This window comes from Buteo buteo, chromosome 23 (assembly GCF_964188355.1).
Source record: "Buteo buteo chromosome 23, bButBut1.hap1.1, whole genome shotgun sequence".
Taxonomy (NCBI): Eukaryota; Metazoa; Chordata; class Aves; order Accipitriformes; family Accipitridae; genus Buteo; species Buteo buteo.
In genome coordinates this window covers 5,632,611-5,652,284 of record NC_134193.1, presented here as the reverse complement: position 1 = coordinate 5,652,284, position 19,674 = coordinate 5,632,611, and the positions used below count along the sequence as shown (strand labels likewise).

General features: G+C 53.9%; 1 protein-coding gene across 3 annotated transcripts; it reads left to right on the top strand.

Moving 5' to 3' along the window:
- Positions 1 to 1,307: 1,307 nt before the first annotated feature.
- On the top strand, positions 1,308 to 17,809 carry RAB44 (RAB44, member RAS oncogene family). Of its 3 annotated transcripts, none has more exons than XM_075055328.1 (16): positions 1,308 to 1,417; positions 2,871 to 3,096; positions 3,194 to 3,308; positions 3,573 to 3,744; positions 4,051 to 4,194; positions 4,562 to 4,652; positions 4,775 to 4,870; positions 5,215 to 5,402; positions 5,801 to 5,849; positions 6,173 to 6,267; positions 6,794 to 13,308; positions 13,796 to 13,877; positions 14,226 to 14,340; positions 15,112 to 15,213; positions 16,037 to 16,113; positions 16,563 to 17,809. In XM_075055328.1, the coding sequence occupies exons 2-16, from the start codon at positions 2,887 to 2,889 to the stop codon at positions 16,648 to 16,650; spliced, it is 8,139 nt and encodes a 2,712-aa protein (XP_074911429.1). In that variant the 5' UTR covers positions 1,308 to 1,417; positions 2,871 to 2,886; the 3' UTR covers positions 16,651 to 17,809. The 3 variants fall into 3 exon arrangements, with proteins under 3 accessions (XP_074911429.1, XP_074911427.1, XP_074911428.1); XM_075055326.1 differs by having other exon boundaries at positions 2,868 to 3,096; XM_075055327.1 differs by having other exon boundaries at positions 1,308 to 1,422; positions 2,868 to 3,096.
- Positions 17,810 to 19,674: the final 1,865 nt, after the last annotated feature.

Below are 19,674 nucleotides of genomic sequence, written 5' to 3'. Positions count from 1 at the left end.
GGTCAGAAGCTTCCCCTCCTTTCCCCGCTACATTCAATCCCTTTTCACTGAGACCTGCCTGGCATCTCCTCAGGGCTGGAAAGGGCCATTGGTGCTGCAGGGCTTGATCCTACCCTCCCGTGGCTGGTGCTAACCTCGGCGCAGGCTGCTGGCGGGGCTCTGGAGTCTTGCTGGGCAGAGGGTGTGAATCAATGCGCTCTCCCAGGGATATTTAGGGTTTTCCCCTAAAAAGCATCCTCAGGGAAAACAAAGCCAACATTCAGTCGTCTTTCTGCAGCAGGTGAACAGCCCCAAGGATTGTAAGAAGCTGTGACAAACCTGAGCTCAGAGGTGGTTTTTGTAAGCTGAGCACCCCAGCCTGGCCATGGGGTTGCTTCAATCTGGGGTAACAGACACCAGCTTTGCTCGGGGAGTGGAGAGAAAAAACCAGTTGAGCCTTGACCTGGTCTACAAATGTCCAAGAGGAGTTATTGCACCTGAGCTGGCTGCTGCTTCCTTGGGTTAAATGGCAAACGAGCAGGGCTGGGCCGTGACTGGGTGGGTGTGATGGGGAAGGGCACCTGCGCAGCCGGTTCCCTGCAAGTGATTTAACCAGCTTGGGTGGGGAGAGACAGGCAGTGCCCAGGCTCAGACCCGTGCTGTGAGCCAGTGGATTTTAATTCTAGTTATAACTTGAAGATAATAGTGTTTCCCCTTGCGTGGGATCTCTTCCCATTTTGCAGTTAAAATGAAGCAAAAATGCACGTAACCCATCTAATTCCCCTGTTCCCTTGCAAACCAGAGTGGGTGCAGACCGCCGGCAGTCAGTGAGTTTGGTGCTGCCTTTAAAGCTGGTTTAATAATTCACTCAGGACCCTTGAAAAAAACATCAGTGTGAGTAGCACTGTGGGGGAGATCTCCAAATTCTGGGGCCAAAGACCTTCCGCGGCAGGGGTTGTGGGTTTGTTTTGTCTCTGGTAGGATGTTATAATCTGTGGGTTATATATAGTCTTGTAGTTTGGGCTATTCAGACTCTTAAAATAATGTTTACTGTTTCTCTGATGCTTTTCTCCTGCCCCAAACACCTTCCAGTATTGACTGGACTATTGCAAACAAGGAAAGGATGGGGACTTCTGCTGTGGTTCCCGATGACAGCGGCAGTGCCCTTGCTTTGGGATCTGGGGGGAGCTTGGGGGGACGGTGACCCTCCGGATGGGCCCTTCTCGCACCCTGCTTGCAATGCGGCAAACAGGAAACATGTGAGCACCGGCAGTTGAGTGTAACCCAAAAACGGAAAGCCGCCTTGAGTAAGAGAGAAAATGAGAGTTCGGGTGCCTGGCAGGTCAAACACCGTCAGCACAGGACCAGCATCCCTCCTGGCCTGGGGAGCCTCTCTGTCCTGTGCACCCCAAAACTGAGGGTCTCTCTGGGCACACAGGTAAGGTAAGCTTTGCTGCTCTGGGAATAGCTCATGCGTCGCCTTAAAAAATAGAAAAGCAAGGAAAATAAGGGGGTTTTCTCACTGTTGGTGAGCTGGGGAGGCTTTTTCTGGCTGCCAGTGGGGGGACTGAGGCTAGGAGCCCTTTTCTGATGGCTGGGAGTATCGTGGGGTGTTTTGGAGGGGAGGCAGGTCGCCGGGAGTCAGTGATGCTGTGGCGGGGGGGGGTCCTTGCTCAGCCGGGACTGGGAGGTGCGTGGTTCCCATCCCATCCCCCCTTCTTGTTCTTCACCTCCTTTGTGTGGTGGGCTCAGCTCAGCCCCTGAGGCTGGGGCAGGTAACTGGGGGCTTTTCAATGCCTTAACCAACCCCATCTGCGCCCCCCCCCCCCCCGAGCTCCTGCTTCTGCTGTCTTAGAGGCTGGGACCACCATAAAGGCACCTGGTTTCTGTCCCTGGCTTGCTGGGTGTCCCGTGGGGCTCCAGTGACTCCTCAGAACCCCCTCGTGTCCACGTATTGCTACTGGATAGCGCTTGCAAGTGTTGTGCTTCAAGGGGATGGTTTTGGGCCCTGTTCCCACGTTTCTGGTGTATCCCAGGATTTAGCAGAATTGCTGTTCGTGTTGCAGAAGGAAAGGGGCAGAGGGCTGGAGTAGCTGGGGGGACATCCCTGCGCCGGGAACGGAAAGCCAGGCTGTGACCATCAGGTGCCTCAAGCATGGCCCTCGCTCTCTATCAGCCAATCTCTGTGGCCATGGTTTCCTCCGCTCATTTTTTCAGCTTTCTCGTGCAGAGAACAGCCCCTCACGGTGATGGCGCAGTGGCTGCTGGTGATGTTGCCACCCATCCAGGATGGGGAGAGGGGAGTGAGGGGGGTCCCAAGCTCAGACCCCACAAGCTGGGGCGAGCGTGCAGGCATGATGGAAACCTCCCCGAGGTCTCACACAGCTCTCCCCGGAGGTGACTCACAGCTGTGAAAGCTGGGGGAGGAATTCTAAAAGCTGCTGCTGAGTTCCAAGAAAGCAGGTGGAGCCAGCACATTTTGCCCAGATCTCCAGCATCACCTTGGCTGGTCCTTTGCTGGTGTCACCTCTTGGCTGTGTCACCTCCCCGGTGACCCTCGAGCTGTGCTGGTGCCCCGTGCATCCTCCACAGCCGGGCAGATTTGGGATGGGTGCTTGGCTGGTGGCACGAGAAGCCGTTCGCCCAGTGGGTGCTGGGCTTGAAGCTGGTGGGGACGGCTGATGCTTGCTGTGGGTCGAGGCTCCGTTTATGCCGTGCAATCAGAGATAAGTGCCTCCCTTCCTATTGCCAAACCCGGGGGCCCTTTACACCAGCCAAAATGAATGTCCAGCTCAGTCCTGCTCCGCCATCTCCCATCGCGCCAGAGCAAAGGTCTCCGGCAAGGAGAGAGCTGGCTGAGGCTCAGCACCCGCTGTTTTCCCCCTCAGCAGGACTGAGCCAGGAGCTATGGCAGAGCGCCGGGCGGCCACCAAGGGCCGGCGTATGGGCTCCAGCCGGCGAAGGCAGCTGCAGGAGAGCTCCGGTGAGGCACCGGCAGCAGCTCCCAGCCCCAGCGAGGAGCCGCCGGGGGCATCCGAAATGGTGCAGAGAATGCAGGACTTCTTCAGAAAGCAGGACAAGGACCAGGCGGGGTTCGTCACCCGCTCAGACATGCAGGTAAGGGATGGGGATATCGTCTCGTGTCAAATGCTGCCGCAGTGGCTGGAGCCTGGATGATGGGTAGGTGTTTCCCCTGAATTTGCTTTGTTCTTAGAAATTGCAGGAGGAAGATTTCCCATGCAGCACAGAGGAGCTGGAGCTCATCTTTGATGGGCTGGATGCTGCCGGCACCGGGCGGTTAAGCACTGAGGAGTTCACTGCCGGGCTCTGTAAGTGCCAGCACGCTGCGTCCAAGCTGCCTGGGCTGATCCTGGACATGGCCCCGGCGGCAGAACCTGAAACAGTCCCCTTGCTGGGTGGCACATGATGGCCCAAAAAGTGTCCCCATGCCCGGGTCTCAGCCTACGGCTGGCATGGTGAGGGGTCCTATTGTGCTGAAGCGGCTTGTCGAAGCCATGGGGTGGGAAGTGTCGGGGTCTGGGCTTTGCTGTTGCCCTGGCTGGGCACTGAGGGTTTGGGGTATCTGTTGGCAGGGCAGTTCCTGAGCTCCCAAAAAGCTACCAGGAACCACCGCCGGCGGAAAACGGCATCCCGGAGGGTCCGCTTGGTCCTCCCCAGCCCAGCGTTGGATGGGGCGGACAGCGAGGAGCAGAGACACTTTGCTGCCTTCATGGAGCAGTTGGGCATGGACAACGTCTCTGAAGAGTAAGCCACCCTGTTTAGCACCCGTGGGTGTCCTGCAGGATGGGGCTGAGCTGCCCTAGGGGGAAAGGCTTGGGAAAGGGCAGGGTATTCCCCTCATTTGATCCCCATGCAGGCAGTGAGCACAGAAATGGCTTAGAGGTGCCTTTGCTCCAAGCGCAGGGGCAGGGGACAAGATCACGGTCACCCCAATGCTCATCTGTCCCCCAGGACCATGCGTCCTGAACGGTGTGAGCTAAATGACCTGGCATCCCATAGCTGGCCCGGCTTTGGGGGGATGCTTACCATGAAACATCCCTCTCCCTGCAGACAGGAGATCTGGCAGCTCTGGGTGAAGCTCCGGGAGGATGAACCCCAACTCCTGGGCAACCTGGAGGACTTTCTGGCCAAGATGAGGCACCGTATCCAAGAAGCCAGGAGCAAGAAGGAGGCTTTGAAGGCGACCCTGAACAAGTGAGTCACCCCAGGGCAGTGGAGAGGGACGGGATGGAAAGGATGGGGACAGGGATGGGACCCCCTGCTCACCCCAGCCATGGAGATGCACCCAAGGAGGGAGAAACCTGGGTGCTTTCAGCATCTCCATCAGTGGCTGGAACAGCAGTTTCACTGGGAGCTGACGTTTGGGGCCGGGCTCCCTCTACAGTCACACACAGGATGGCAAAGTGCTGGACTCAGACTGCTGGACACGTCCTTGCTGGGTGAACCCCTCCGGGCTGAGCCAGCTGCAGCCTGCAGGTCCCATGGGCAATGTGGGGTCCCAGGGACCTGCACCCACTGCAGCGGGGTCTGACCACCCCTCTGGCCGTGCTATCTCCGGCAGGCGTGTGGCTGAGCATGACAAGGAGGTGCAGCAGCTCTGTGAGGTCCTGGAGCAGCAGATTCAGCAGGAGCAGCAGCGGCTGGAGCAGCAGGTGGGTCACCAGCTACTCCTCTCCCCTTGCCATCCACCCTGGGAGGGGATCCAGCACCCTCAAACCCCTGTGGCAGCTCCCAGATGGGTCAGTGGGTGCTAACATCCTTGTTGCTATCCCAGAGCGTGGCCCGGAGCCACCAGCACGGCATGGAGCTGCAGCGAGCGCTGGATGCCAGCGAGAGGGAGGTGCAGCGCTTGGTCATGGTGCAGATGGAGGTGAGCTGGCCCTAAGCCCCAGCCCCCCATCATGCGTACGGGGTCTCCGGGCTGTGCCCATAGCAGCAACAGGGTGTTATACAGCTGATCCTGGTCTGTCCCCGCCAGCCTTTGATGTGGGTTGTCACATAGGACCTCCATCACCACCACCTTTGCCACCCCCATCCTCGTGCTCCCCTCCATCCCCAGAGGACCCAAGTTGAATTTCCCACCCACCGCCTTCAGGGGGAAAAATTCATCCCCCTGTCTAGAGGAGATGGTTATCCATAATTTGTTTGCATGAGGATCCTGGCAGGGTGTGAGGGTCCTGGCAGGGTGTGAGTGTCCTGGCTGCCATCCCGCAGCTGGAGACGCGGTGCCGCAGCCTCCGCAGCATGCAGCAAGCCACCAGCACTGAAAACCAGCAGCTGGAGGAGAGCAACCGGGTGCTGGAGGACCGCCTGCAGCACCTCCAGCAGCAGCTCCAGCAGACCCACGGGCGCCTGCAGACAGCGAGGGCTGCGGTGGCTTGGGAGAACATGGAGGAGCCTGGGTGAGTAGCTGAGAGACCGGCATCTCCCTCTGCACCTACGAGGTTTCCTCCTGGGGCTTGCAGTGGATGGGGAATGAGTTTGATAGGTCTCGGCCATTGCTGTGCTTCAGTGGTCTCCACAGTGTAAGTTAATCACGGCTTGGTGTGAAATGCATCAGAAAAAAAGCCAGGATTATCAGCACCATGCACTGAACATGTCCCTGTAGGGCAGTGCTAGCAGAGATGGGGATGTCCTTCACCCAGAAAGACCCAACGAGGACTGATCCAAGGGTTGTGGGTTTTGCTGTCCTGCTCCAGCCCATCACTGCCTCCAGGGCTGGGGACTACCCTGGGGCAGGGATGGATGCGGTGAAGAGGATGCAAATTGCCATTTTGACCCCTGTGCTCTGTGTTTGCAGGGACAGAGTGGCTGCAGAGCTGCCCAGCGAGATGCCCCCGTCCCCACAGGTACTGCAGCTGGGTGTGTGGGGATGGGGTGGGGTGTCCGTGCTCCAGGGCCTTGTGCTGTTCAGTTTGGGACTGCTGGGGACCCCAAAAGCACAGGATGCTTCTGCAGCAGGGGCAATGTCTCCCCTGAAAGCTTTCTCAACTGGGTCAGCGCGGTGCCATATAGATGCTTGGGAAAGGGGGGATAGCAGGATGTTACTTCTGATACTCCCAAGATTTTGGATGGGTACATCTCTCTGCCAGAGAGCTCGGCATCATTTCAGGTGGATATGCTCCTTCACCAAGCACTTTTCTCTCTCCTCTTCCCACCCTGTATACTGCAGATGAGTCCGGAGAAGAGTGAGAAGAACCGCTCCGAGATGCGGACTAGGCTGGGGTCCCAGAGTGGCAAGCCCAAAGTCAAGAGCACCCACCAAGTGTAAGAGGTCCTCAGTCACAGCTGCTGCTTCAGCTCATGCCCTTGATATCTGCAAGCCAGTGCTAAGCACCAAGTCCTCCACCCTCTCCAGGCAAAATGTAACATTAACTCCTTTTAATGCTCTTTTTCCACCCACTCATCTCTCATCCTGGAGATCAGATTGCTTACCCTGGCTTGCCATCCTGCATCGCTCCCTTGGCTCAGGCACTCACCGTACCTGGCCAAGAGTTGCCTTTTCATCTCCGATAATGTGAACACAGAGCCTGGGAAGAAGCATGCTAGCTTGCTGGGCAGGATACGGCCCCTGGTCTGTCTCCTTGGGTGTGCATCCCCCTTTCTCCTGTCCCCATCACTACCTGTGTGAACCTCCAGTACACTCAGAGGGTAAATAGAGTCGGGTTTGGAGAGGGACAGGGCGAGGTGGTGGAGGAGTGGACCCCCCCAGTGCCAGCCCAAGCAGTTGGGAGGGAGCTGCAGCCTGACCTGGAAACTGGACTGACCTCCCCCCATTTTCTGCCCTTTCCAGGGTTTGGGAAATGCTGCCAGCAGAAATAAGCCTTTTGGGAGCCCCACCAAGAGCGAGCTCCACAGAAGAGGACCCCTTCCCAGAATTTCTCAAAGAGGAACACTTTTCTAACCAAAGCTCTTTGCTAAGAGAGATGAATGATGCAATAGCGGCTCTGAGCAAACAGCTGAAGCCACAGGCACCGGGTACACCCCCTGTACCAGCAGACGCTGCCTGTCACCCCCAGGATGATGATGAGCCCCAAACGGGGCCGGAGGCAGCCACAGCCCATGGCACAACCCCCGGGGTCCTGCAAGAGACCCTCCCCAGCCACGTCGCTCACAAGCCATTTGAAGGAGACCTGAAAGAGAGACCGGCTGCAGCTGAGCTTTGTGCTCCGGACACGACACAGGCTGGTGCGTCCGTGGGAGCCAGGCACCGCAGGGCTCTGGAGCCAGGGGCAGAGCAGGGAGAGAGCCCAGAGGATGCACGGAGGATGTTATTCCTGCAGGGAAAGGGCACTGGTGTGGAGGAGCTGATGCTAAAGGCAGCTCAGCATCTGCAAGAAGCACCGGGAGAGAGCACAGAGGCAGGAGAGCAGGCACTGATGGAGGTGGAGGGAGAAGGATGGATGCAGGAAAAAATAGGTTGGGAAAAGGTACAGCCCCCAGGAGAAGCTGAGGAAGTGGCATTAAGCCAGGGAGAAAATCTGGAGACAGGTCTGGGGCCACCTGAGCCTGGTGAGGCAGGACTAGCAGCGGGATGGCAGCTTGCTGCAGATGAGCTTGGCCCAGCTGTGGCTCCAGGAGAGCATGCACAGCCCCTGGACGTGGGTCTGGGGGAAACGCCTGACCTGCCATCGGGGCTCTCAGAGAAACTTGAAATAAAGCCAGGAGAGCACCTGGAGCCAGAGCCACCATCCCAGGTTGAGGCACGAGTGGGAGCAGCCCGGAAGGACGGTGTCCTCCCCGAGGTGACAGTGGCTCCTGGCCCCGGGATGCTGGAGGAAGAGCGTGTCAGTGCAGAGGTGCAGCCCCAGGGAGAAACCTTAGATGCTGACGTGCTGCCAGCCCCAGCTCAGCATGGAGGGAGCAGCAGAGCCAGGGCCGAGGAAGGGGAGGTGGAGGTAACACAGCCCAGGGAGGCAGAACCGCAACCGCAGGGTGAGTCTGCGAGGGGAGAGGCAGGATGGGGAGGGAGCGTGGGTGCAGAGGTGCCGCTGCCGGCGGCTGTGCCACCCGCCGACACGCAGGAAGGTGGAGCGGGAACAGATGTGCAACCGCTGGAGGCCCAGAGCAACGATGCCAACATGCAGCTGCTTGCAGAGTTGAAGGCAGCTCTGCAGCCCCTGAGCGAGGCCGGCTCTCTGGGGACAGAGCAGGGAGGGAGCGTAGCTCCAGGTGTGCAACCACTGGAGAAGGATGATAAACCAGAGTTAGGGCTGGGGGAGGAAATGGGTGCTGCTGCAGTGTGTGGTGAGGGTCCTTCCCCAGCAGAAACACCTGCAGGGAGCCCAGATCTGGGTGGGCTGTTCCCAGTTAAGGCTCAGGCACTGGAAACGGTGGAGACAGAGGACTCCCAGGCAGACACGCAGCTGCATGGAGGTGCCAGCCCAGAAACCCTCCAGGGAGGGGGCGACTGTGCAGCCATACATCTCCTGGAGGAGGCTGAGGATGGGGAACAAGAACTCGGTGAGTGTGGGCTGCCACAAGAGGCTTTGCTTTACCCCCATGGAGTGACGATCAGGCAGGGAGAGGGGGCTGCTGCTGGTGTGCAGTCCCCTGAGGAGGCTGTAATGTTGGACATGCTGGAGGTTCAGAGCTCTGATGCCAATGTGCAGCTGCTTGCAGAGGTGGACGAGATCAGATTGACCCCAGGAGTGAGCAGTGAGACAGATCTGCAGCTGCCAAGTGAGGTTAGGTCCCCGGGGACAGAGCAGGGAGGGAGCGTGGCTCCAGATGTGCAACCCCTGGGTCAGGTGGATACACCAGAGTTAGTGGAAGTGGTGGAGGCAGAGGACTCCTGGGCAGAGATGCAGCTTCATGGGCGTGCCAGCCCAGAAACCCCGCATGGAGGGGAGGACTGTGTAGCCATGCAGCTTGGGGAGGAGGCTGAGGATGGGGGACAAGGACAGGGTGAGCATGGGCTGCCACATGAGTCTGTGCTTGATCCGCAAGGAGCAGGAGTTGGGCAGGGAGAGGGGGCTGATGCAGGCGTGCAACTGTGGGATTCAGGTGAAAGCCTGGACTTGCTGGAGGACGAGAGCACTGATGCCAACGTGCAGCCGCTTGCAGAGGTGGATGAGCTTGAAATGACCCCAGGAGGGAGCAGTGAGACAGATCTGCAGTCCCTGACTGAGGCCGGCTCCTTTGGGACAGAGCAGGGAGGGAGCTTGGCTCCAGATGTGCAACCCCTGGATCAGGTTGATACACCAGACTTAGTGGAATTGGAGGCAGAGGACTCCCGGGTAGACATGCAGCTTCATGGGGGTCTTGGCCCAGAAGCCCCACGGGGCAGGAAGACCAGAAGAGCCGTGCAGCTCAGGGATGAGGCTGAGGATGGGGGACAAGGGCTGGGGGAGCATGGGCTGCCACATGAGTCTGTGCTTGGTCCACAGGGAGCAGGAGTTGGGCAGGGAGAGGTGGCTGATGCAGGCGTGCAACTGTGGGATTCAGGTGAAAGCCTGGACTTGCTGGAGGACCAGAGCACTGATGCAAATGTGCAGCAGCCTGCAGAGGCAGATGAGCTCAAAATGACCCCAGGAGGGAGCACAGAGGCAGATCTACAGCTGCCAAGTGAGGTTAGGTCCCTTGGGACAGAGCAGGGAGGGAGCGTGGCTCCAGATGTGCAACCCCTGGGTCAGGTTGATACGCCAGAGTTAGTGGAAATGGTGGAGGCAGAGGACTCCTGGACAGACACACAGCTGCATGGGGGTGCCAGCCCAGAAACCCCCCAGGGAGGGGAGGACTGTGTAGCCATGCAGCTTGGGGAGGAGGCTGAGGATGGGGAACAAGGGCAGGATGAGCATGGGCTGCCACACGAGCCTGTGCTTCATCTGCAGGGAGCAGGAGTTGGGCAGGGAGAGGGGGCTGATGCAGGCGTGCAGCCACCTGAGGAGGCTGTAATCATGGACACACTGGAGGTTCAAAGCAGTGATGCAAATATGCAGCTGCTTGCAAAGGTGGATGAGCCCAGACTGACCCCAGGAGGGAGCACAGAGGCAGATCTGCAGCCCCTGGGTGAGGTCAGCTCCCTGGGGACAGAGCAAGGAGGGAGCGTGGCTCTGTATGTGCAACCCCTGGACCAGGCTGATAAACAGGAGTTAGTGGAAATGGTGGAGGCAGAGGACTCCTGGGCAGAGATGCAGCTTCATTGGTGTCCTGGCCCAGAAGCCCCACGGGGCAGGAAGACCAGAAGAGCCGTGCAGCTCAGGGATGAGGCTGAGGATGGGGGACAAGGGCTGGGGGAGCATGGGCTGCCACATGAGTCTGTGCTTGATCCGCAAGGAGCAGGAGTTGGGCAGGGAGAGGGGGCTGATGCAGGTGTGCAACTGTGGGAGTCGGCTGAAAGCCTGGACATACTGGAAGTTCAAAGCACTGATACAAATGTGCAGCAGCCTGCAGAGGCAGATGAGCTTGAAATGACCCCAGGAGGGAGCATGGATGCAGATCTGCAGCTGCCAAGTGCGGTTAGGTCCCCGGGGGCTGAACAGGGAGGGAGCGTGGCTCCAGATGTGCAACCCCTGGATCAGGTTGATACACCAGACTTAGTGGAAATGGTGGAGGCAGAGGACTCCTGGGCAGAGATGCAGCTTCGTGGGCGTGCCAGCCCAGAAACCTCCCAGGGAGGGGGGGACCATGCAGCCAGGCAGCTTGGGGATGAGGCTGAGGATGGGGGACAAGGGCTGGGGGAGCATGGGCTGCCACACGAGTCTGTGCTTGGTCCACAGGGAGCAGGAGTTGGGCAGGGAGAGGTGGCTGATGCAGGTGTGCAACTGTGGGATTCAGGTGAAAGCCTGGACTTGCTGGAGGACCAGAGCACTGATGCAAATGTGCAGCAGCCTGCAGAGGCAGATGAGCTCAAAATGACCCCAGGAGGGAGCACAGAGGCAGATCTACAGCTGCCAAGTGAGGTTAGGTCCCTTGGGACAGAGCAGGGAGGGAGCGTGGCTCCAGATGTGCAACCCCTGGATCAGGTTGATACAGAAGAGTTAGTGGAAATGGTGGAGGCAGAGGACTCCTGGGCAGACACACAGCTGCATGGGGGTGCCAGCCCAGAAACCCTCCAGAGAGGGAGCGATCATGCAGCCATGCAGCTTGTGGTGGAGGCTGAGGATGGGGAACAAGGGCAGGGTGAGCATGGGCTGCCACATGAGCCTGTGCTTGATCTGCAGGAAGCAGGAGTTGGGTGTGAAGAAGGGGCTGGTGCAGGTGTGCAGCTCCCTGAGGAGGCTGTAATCCCAGACACACTGGAGGTTCAAAGCAGTGATACAAACATGCAGCCGCTTGCAATGGTGGATGAGCTCAGATTGACCCCAGGAGTGAGCAGTGAGACAGGTCTGCAGCCCCTGAGTGAGGCCAGCTCCCTGGGGACAGAGCAGGGAGGGAGTGTGGCTCCATATGTGCATCCCCTGGATCAGGTTGATAAACATGATAAACAGGAGTTAGTAGAATTGGAGGCAGAGGACTCCTGGGTATACACGCGGCTTCGTGGGGGTCTTGGCCCAGAAGCCCCACGGGGCAGGAAGAACAGAAGAACCGTGCAGCTCAGGGATGAGACTGAGGATGGGGGACAAGGGCTGGGGGAGCATGGGCTGCCACACGAGCCTGTGCTTGATCCGCAAGGAGCAGGAGTTGGGCAGGGAGAGGGGGCTGATGCAGGCGTGCAACTGTGGCAGTTGGCTGAAAGCCTGGACTTGCTGGAGGACCAGAGCACTGATGCCAACGTGCAGCCACTTGCAGAGGTGGATGAGCTCAGATTGACCCCAGGAGCGAGCAGTGAGACAGATCTGCAGCTGCCAAGTGAGGTTAGGTCCCCAGGGACAGAGCAGGGAGGGAGCGTGGCTCCAGATGTGCAACCCCTGGATCAGGTTGATACACCAGAGTTAGTGGAAATGGTGGAGGCAGAGGACTCCTGGACAGACACACAGCTGCATGGGGGTGCCAGCCCAGAAACCCCCCAGGGAGGGGAGGACCGTGTAGCCATGCAGCTTGGGGAGGAGGCTGAGGATGGGGAACAAGGGCAGGATGAGTGTGGGCTGCCACACGAGCCTGTGCTTCATCTGCAGGGAGCAGGAGTTGGGCAGGGAGAGGGGGCTGGTGCAGGTGTGCAGCCCCCTGAGGAGGCTGTAATCCCAGACACACTGGAGATTCAGAGAACTGATGTAAATGTGCAGCTGCTTACAGAGGCAGAGGAGCTCAAATCAACCTCGGCAGGGAGCACAGAGGCAGATCTGGCGCACTTGGATGCAACTGGGATGTGGGAAGGGGAGCAGAGCCAGCCTCCTTGTTTGGAGGCAGGTCTGCGTGCAGCTCACGCCGCGGACACGTGGGAGGGAGCTGCTGGTGGATGTGTGTCCCCTCCACTTGAGGCTGCTTCCTATCCTGAGTGTGCCGCTGCTGCTGAGGGTCCTGGTCTGGAAGTAAAGCTGGGAGCACTCACTGGTCCTCATGGGCAGATCCTGAAGAACACCCAGACACTGGAATTACCACAGGGAGAGAGAGCTGCTGCAGAGGGGAGGCTTCTGGATGGAGCTCAAGGTCTGGAGGTGGTGCAGGGAGAGAGGCTGGAGGCGGGGGTGAGTTTAGTTGAAACTCAGGGTCTAGGGCTAAAGCAGGGCCGTGGTGATGGTGCGTTTGAGCTGGCCTCCCAGGTCTTCGAGGTGCCGTTACAAATCAGCACTCTAAAGCTGGAAACGATGATGCAGAAGGATGTTCTCATTCCAGATGTGCGGCGGCTAGGTGCTTCGGGACAGGCAGTCCAAAGCGAGCTTCAGGAGCAGGTCTCGGCACAGGCAGATAAGGTGAGGCTTCACACTGCTTCCCAGCAGCTGAAGGAGAAGCCACTGCATGTGATGGAAACAGAGCAGGTAGCTGCCGGACCTGCTGAACCTCCAAAACAAGAGATGCCATCAGGACCAATCCTTCACATGAGGGTCCAACAGGAGGAAGATGCTGGGAATGACCAGCTGGGGATGGTCCTTGGAGACAGCTCACTGAGGGATGCAGGCAACAGCAGCATGCAGCCTCAAAAGCAACACTTGGGAGAACAGAGTGAAGACCTTAATGTTGATCAATGGGAGAAGAAGCAAGAAGTTGGGCGGAAAACGAGCCAGAAAGGTGAGCTCAGCCCTGGAAAGCCAGGGGCTGTTTCTGCAGATGGGGGAGGACCTGCCCCAAGGGGTTCTCCTGAAGCCTCCCTGGAGCCAGACCACCTCTACAACGTGCTGTTCATCGGGGACTCCCACGTGGGCAAAACATCATTCCTGTACCGGTTGCACGCTGACACCTTCAACCCACACCTCACCGCCACAGTAGGTAGGTGTCCTCCAGCTCCTCTCCAGCACGGCTCTGCATCTGCTTGGGTGACCTTCACAACCCCCTCTCCTCCACCCCACAAGCTTCTGGTGATTATTACATGCATGTTACAGCTCACACCACGTGCTATACAACATGTCACCAAGGACCAAATAGGACCACCGACTTCGCATGCCTGGATGCTCCTGAGCAGGCAATGCTGGTCCTCCTTGCCCTCTCTAGGGGCACCAATAGTAATGGCCTTGGTGCTTTCTTCCCTGCTTTGCCTTTCAGCTATATTCTTCTCTTTTAACCAACCCGGTTTTACTCATCATGAGACCTTCCCAAAATCCAGCCATCAAAGATCTAAAAGCTGGAGGTTCACTTAAGACCAGCGCACTGGAGCTGCAGCCTCAGACCACACCTGCACCATGTGCTTTCTCCATCCATCCTCTGTCACAAGGATGAACTCTACAGTATCAAAATATCTCTTTTTTTTGTCTCCTAGGACTGGATTATCAGGTCAAAAACCTCATTGTGGACAACAAGCGCTTTGCTCTCCGCCTGTGGGACTCAGCTGGTCAAGAAAGGTAAGGTGCTGTGCTGTCTGCCTAAGGAGAGCAACCTGTGGGTTGTTTTGGGGTTTTTTTTCTGGCAGTTTAGTGGAAAGGAATGTTCTTGGCTTTGCTAAGCAAAGGAGAGGTTGTTTAAGAAGGGACTCTGTACTGTGTGTGATCTGATAAAGAATAATAAAGGAAGTAATTAAGATAAAAATAAGCATTCGGGCTGTTTGTATGGCCTCTGTGATCAGGATAGGAGCAAAATCTGGCTTTGCCTTTTTTGTAGACATGCGTTTCCAGCTTTCCCACTGGGATTTCAAATCGCTCCTAGGCAAAAGCTCCTTAGACCTTAGTGGTGACCATTTAAAATGTACACAGGTACCACAGTATGACCAAGCAGTTCTTCCGGAAGGCAGATGGCGTTGTGCTGATGTACGATATCACATCGGAGTACTCCTTCTCGGACGTGCGGTACTGGCTGAGCTGCATCCAGGTGGGTGAAGTAGAAAAACCTCATTCTGTCCCCGAGGTCTTGGAACTGGCAGTGAATCCGAGCTCAGCATTTCCCCACCTGATCTCTGCCCCTGGTTAAGGATGGGGATCTGGGGGTCACCAAACCCTTTGTAAAGGGTATTCTGCTTTGCTTTGGTTAGAAAACAATTTTTCTTGGAGGATTTAAATTCAGATACTGATAATTTTCACATTTTTGCAGTGTTTCCTGGGGTAATTTGTTGATAGCATCATTATGATAATGATCAACTTTTTTAAAATCAAAAAGAGGAATGGAAAATGTTGAAAGTGATTTTGATAATGCTTTTAAATCAAGAACAGCCCACTTTGAGTCCTGGGAAATGGGAGGCAACTTGTGTCTTATTAAAAATTTCTTGTCAGAGATTTCCAGTCAAGTACAAAGTCAGCATTTAAAAACACTGGAACAAAATAGGATATCACCTTGCTCAGTGCCTGTAGATGTCAGCCAGAGCATCTCCTGGATGGTTCCTAAGTTGAACACAAAGTGAATCCACTACAAGGCTAATTCATTCAGTGCTCTGCCCTGTTAATAGACCAGGACAGATGACTTAAGGGGGGGAAAAATCCCATTCTTAAATGCTGTTAAATTTGTTTAAGAATTTAAGGTTTTGTTATCAGCCCAAATCTGTGGGCATCCTTCCCGGTGCTCCAGGATGTGCCTAGACAGTGTGGCTGGCTGTGATTCAAGGGAGATTCAGACACGCTCCTGATCCTCCCCTCTTTAATTGCCCAGGAAGGAGCAGAAGACGGAGTTGCTATTCTGCTTCTTGGCAACAAAACCGACTGCACTGAAGACAGAAAGGTCCCTACAGAGGAGGGGGAACGCTTGGCCAAGGTAGGTGCACGGCCCTGCTAAAGCGTGCTGTCCACCCAAGTTGGGCAAGGACAGCTAAGGATGGATGCCACCAGCCTGAGGACCTGAAGAAAGGTGAAAGCCCTTAACTTACCTTTTGTGCATTGGTGGCTGGCAAAGCGATCTCTGAACCCATCTTTCACCCTTCCCTGCCTTGCTTTCCCCTTGCTGCCCCAGTAAAACAGTTTATGAAACTGGATCTATAAATTAAAACATTTTCAGCTCTCTTTACCTTTGCTGTGAAGTGTCACATGTCTTCCCAGCATCCTAAAAATAATAAACACACCAAGCTCTATCCTATTTTAAAGAGACTGAAATGTTTAAAGTACGATTAATCTCTTCAAATATAGATGGCTAATAAAAATTAGGTGAGAAGAATCTTATCTTTACTGACTTAATTTCAAAGTTTATGGGATTTGGGCCAGTATCCATCGAGCAGTTTTACAAATGGAGACAGCAGGATAAGGGTTTAGATGCTTTTTTTTTCCCAAAGTAGTCACTGGCAGGCACAAAAGACCTGGGAACATCTAGTTATGTCTCCGTATTTGCTCCATTAACCAGAGGGCATCGCATCTTGTTCTGTCTGCAGTGTCAGCCTTTTCCTTGGTATTAAAAGTTGGTGTTGTAGCTACCAGACAACCTGGATTTCACACTTGTATTCCAGTAAATAGGTTACTGACTTATTTGTTTCCTTCAGTCCCTCCTGTTTCCCCTTGGCTGTGACTGTCCCGTGGCTATTTACTCCCACATTAAGCTACTCCAATGCAAGAATATTACATTTCTATTTGGGCTCACTGTCTTCCAGGAGCATCAGCTCACGTTTTACGAATGTAGTGCTGCCTCGGGCCACAATGTCTTGGAATCCATGGTCAGCTTAATCAGGTGAGGCATGTGCTTGGATTTTGCCAGCTGTCCTGAATTTAATGGGCTTCCTTCTGCTTTTTTAACTCCAAATGCTGGTGTGTAACTGTCACTTGAGACTCCATGTGCCCAAATGTCAGGGAAAACTCAGAGCAGCATGTGCATGCTGGGATGAGCCAGAGATAAGGTAAGATGTCTCCTGAGTAGTCAGCATTGCAAGGAGATTAACAAAACCCTTCTCAGGATGCTGCTGACTTCTCCCTGGGTTGACTAAAATAAATTCTGTCTGTGACTTGATTTAGGCTGGCATTTTTAGCAGAGCCCATGGTTCTCAAATTGGCCTGAGCTGGAAGGCTCCTAACTCCTTTCAGCCATGCTGAGCCTCCTTTACTGATGCTTGTCAAGGCAAACAGCGTAGCAATGCAAAATATGGAGGAAATACCTGGCTAATTTGGTTCCTTTTCTCCCAGGTTGCTCAAAGTTCGTGAAGATGAATCGAAAAATAAAGCAGCAGAGGTACCAAAGCCACCTCAGAAGAAAAAGGGCTGCTGCTGGTGATGGACAGACCCCCCTGCCTCCATGATCTGAAACTGCAGCGACAGCCAGAAAAGCATAAAAATAGCCCTCAGACACCATCTCTGCTCCCCATGTGTCTGCCTTGCCTGATCTCCCTCAGATGCTTAGAGTAAAAGCTGCTGCGGATTTGCTGGCTGTCACCCGGCCCCTTCCCCGCTGATCTCCTGCCATTATCCCACAGCACATAAGCCCTCCAAAATACTTGTTGGGAAACTTTGACACTTTCTTTTGGAGACAAAGAACAGGCTAAGGAAAGAGGCAGGAAAGGAATGCAGCTGGATCCGAGATGCTGGAATGATACTGGAAGCAGCAGGGAGCAAAACCGCTTCTTGGGATAAAAGAAATGAATACCAGGAGTCACCCGAAGACCAGTGTATAAAACGAGGGGGGGGTAGGGCCATCGGTGCTGCCATGCAGTGGTGACTTTTGCTCTGGCTTTGCAATCTGATCGGACTTGATCTGGAACAATGAAATATGCAATATATCCTAAATGCACTTTGTAAGTCTTTCCAATTAGGCAAGGTAAGCTAGTTTTTCCTCTTTCCTGGTTTATTGTGCCAGTGAGCATTAATGGGTCTTGACAGAAAACTGCTAAAAACTTTGTTCAAAATAAATTCAAAAGCCCCAATAGCACATCCAGGATAATAGAAAGAGCACTAGGGTGGTGGGATATATGATCAGATAAATGCTTGCAAGACCTCTTTGCATTGCATTGCTCCCAGAGCAGATCTTTGCACTATTGCAGCAGCTCTCAGGGTGGGCAGGGAAGAGCAAGCTGCTGCACCCTGCCCTCCTGCAACTGAGACGGCTTCTTTATGAAATACTGAATCAGTTTTAAAAGGCAGCGTAAAAAATCTAAACAAGCACATGTCACAATTTCAAGGTTTTTTTTTTCTTTTTACAACTTGATGCAGAGAATTGTATTTTTGCAGAGAACTATTTTTGCAGAGAAGGACATACAGACTAAATAAATAATATGAATGTTATATGTTAGTATTTTTATATATTCATGTGTTGCCTCATCCCCCAGCAGTTCAACAGCTGTATTCAAAGACTGTGCTTACATGCAGATTTTGGGGAAATAATTCTGCTCATATGGATTTGCTCTTTGTTGCCATTATTATTTATATGTATATTATGGCAAAGCATAATAGTAGTCAGTTTCTGCTTTACAAAAATATAGTGACAACAAGAGTTGATTTTCTAATAACACTATATATTAAAAAAAAAAAGTATATAATTCTGCATGTTTCTGACTCTGTTATAGCTCAGCTTTCCAAAGAAACAAGGCTTAAGAGCTCCAGATGCCCATGTACATGTACCAGTTTTCTCTTTCCCTGCTTCAAACAGTTTTTAGCAGTCCCTGACTGATTTGCAAAGCTATGAGACATTGCTACTCCTGTATGAATAAAGGCCTGAGTAACTGAAGCTAATCAACATCCCCATTGATGGAAAAATTGCAGTTTAAGTTTAGTCTTTATCAGACAATGTCACATCTCCATGGGAGAGACCTGTAACGCACAGAGCCCGGCGAGAGCAGACTTTCTTGGTTCTGCTGCCAGAATTACCCCTTTAAAGGGGCCAGCTCTGTGTGATACCCAAAAGCGCTTGCTGGAAATGATGTTCATTTGCAAATGGAGATGAAGAGAGACCACTGATGGACCAAGCTCATGCTCAAAATCAGGCGTTAAGAGCTTCACCAGGTAGGGTACAACTTTGCAGTGACACAGGAATTTCTGAGTCTTTTAGAGATGAGTTCTCTCCTCCGCACACCCCATCTCAGTGCTCCAGCAGCTCTGTACCACTAAAGCTCCCGTCCCCTGAGTGTCTTCCCCCAGCCTGCCCACTGCCACAAGCCATTCTCCCTTGGCTCTATCGTTAAAAGACCTAATTTTCTTAATGCAATATGTTTATATTCCCATTCCATGTCAATTCCTCTTTACTGTATTTCATTATAAACTATTTTTACTGATGGAGCGGTAGGAGCTGCCTGAAGACCACAGCTCCTCAGGAAGAGTTTATGTGGCTCAGTTTGGAGAGGTGCCTGGATTTGGTGTCTGGGATATCTAAAAATGGCTTTTTTTGGTTTTCTTTGGACCCATCTTCACTATTTCTGCTTTGCTGTTTTATCATAAAATAATATAAATCCAAGCATACTTTGCAAGTCTGGTCTACGATAAAAGAAGCACCATTTCAGGTTGATCAACCCAAAAAGGTTCTTTTTACTGGGTCCACAATGGTTCCCAACTGCGTGACCCCGTGCAGAACTGCCCAGCTGCCAGCCATCAGATCAGCTTTTCCCTGTGCCTAAATTTGCTGGGATTATGTGCGAAAGATGCTGCTTTGCCAAGTGGCAGCAGGATTGTGCAAGAAAATGGGGTTTTTTGCTTGCAAAATAGAGTTGAGGTCGCCGAGGCTAAATTCTCCCATTAGATGGCAGCAAATTCAGCAATACCTTCAAACTGCAATATTGCTGCTGCAAAGAAAGAGTGGGGAGCTTGAACATGGCCCAAAAGAGAGATCTGCAAAAGAAAAGGCTTCCCAGAACAGCAGACAGAAGGAAATGTCTGTCTTATTCCACTAGAAATCACGCCTAGAAAGAAGGATTGAGTTTGGACCCAAAGGTGTTGCATAAACCAAGTGTTACTGCACTCCAAACCTCCCCTCTGAACTTGGAAATGAATTTTTCATTGCCAGGTTGAGAGAAACACCATGAAGGCAATAAAGTGTGTTGGAAAACATGGTCAGCGTGTTGCATTGGAAAGCATCTTTCACCTTTAATAATTCATGATCCCAGCAAACATTCCCACTCTAGAATCAAAGGGACCACTCATTTGCAAGCTGTTAAACGTGCGCACAAGTATTTGGAAGAGGATCAAGGTCTGAGATATTAATAGCAACAGGGAAACACATATTTGTTTGGACCACAGGAATTTTTTTAAAAACAGGTTGTTTCCCTTCGAGCCGTTTGTAATTCCTCAGGGCGCTCCGTGAGAATTAGCGGAG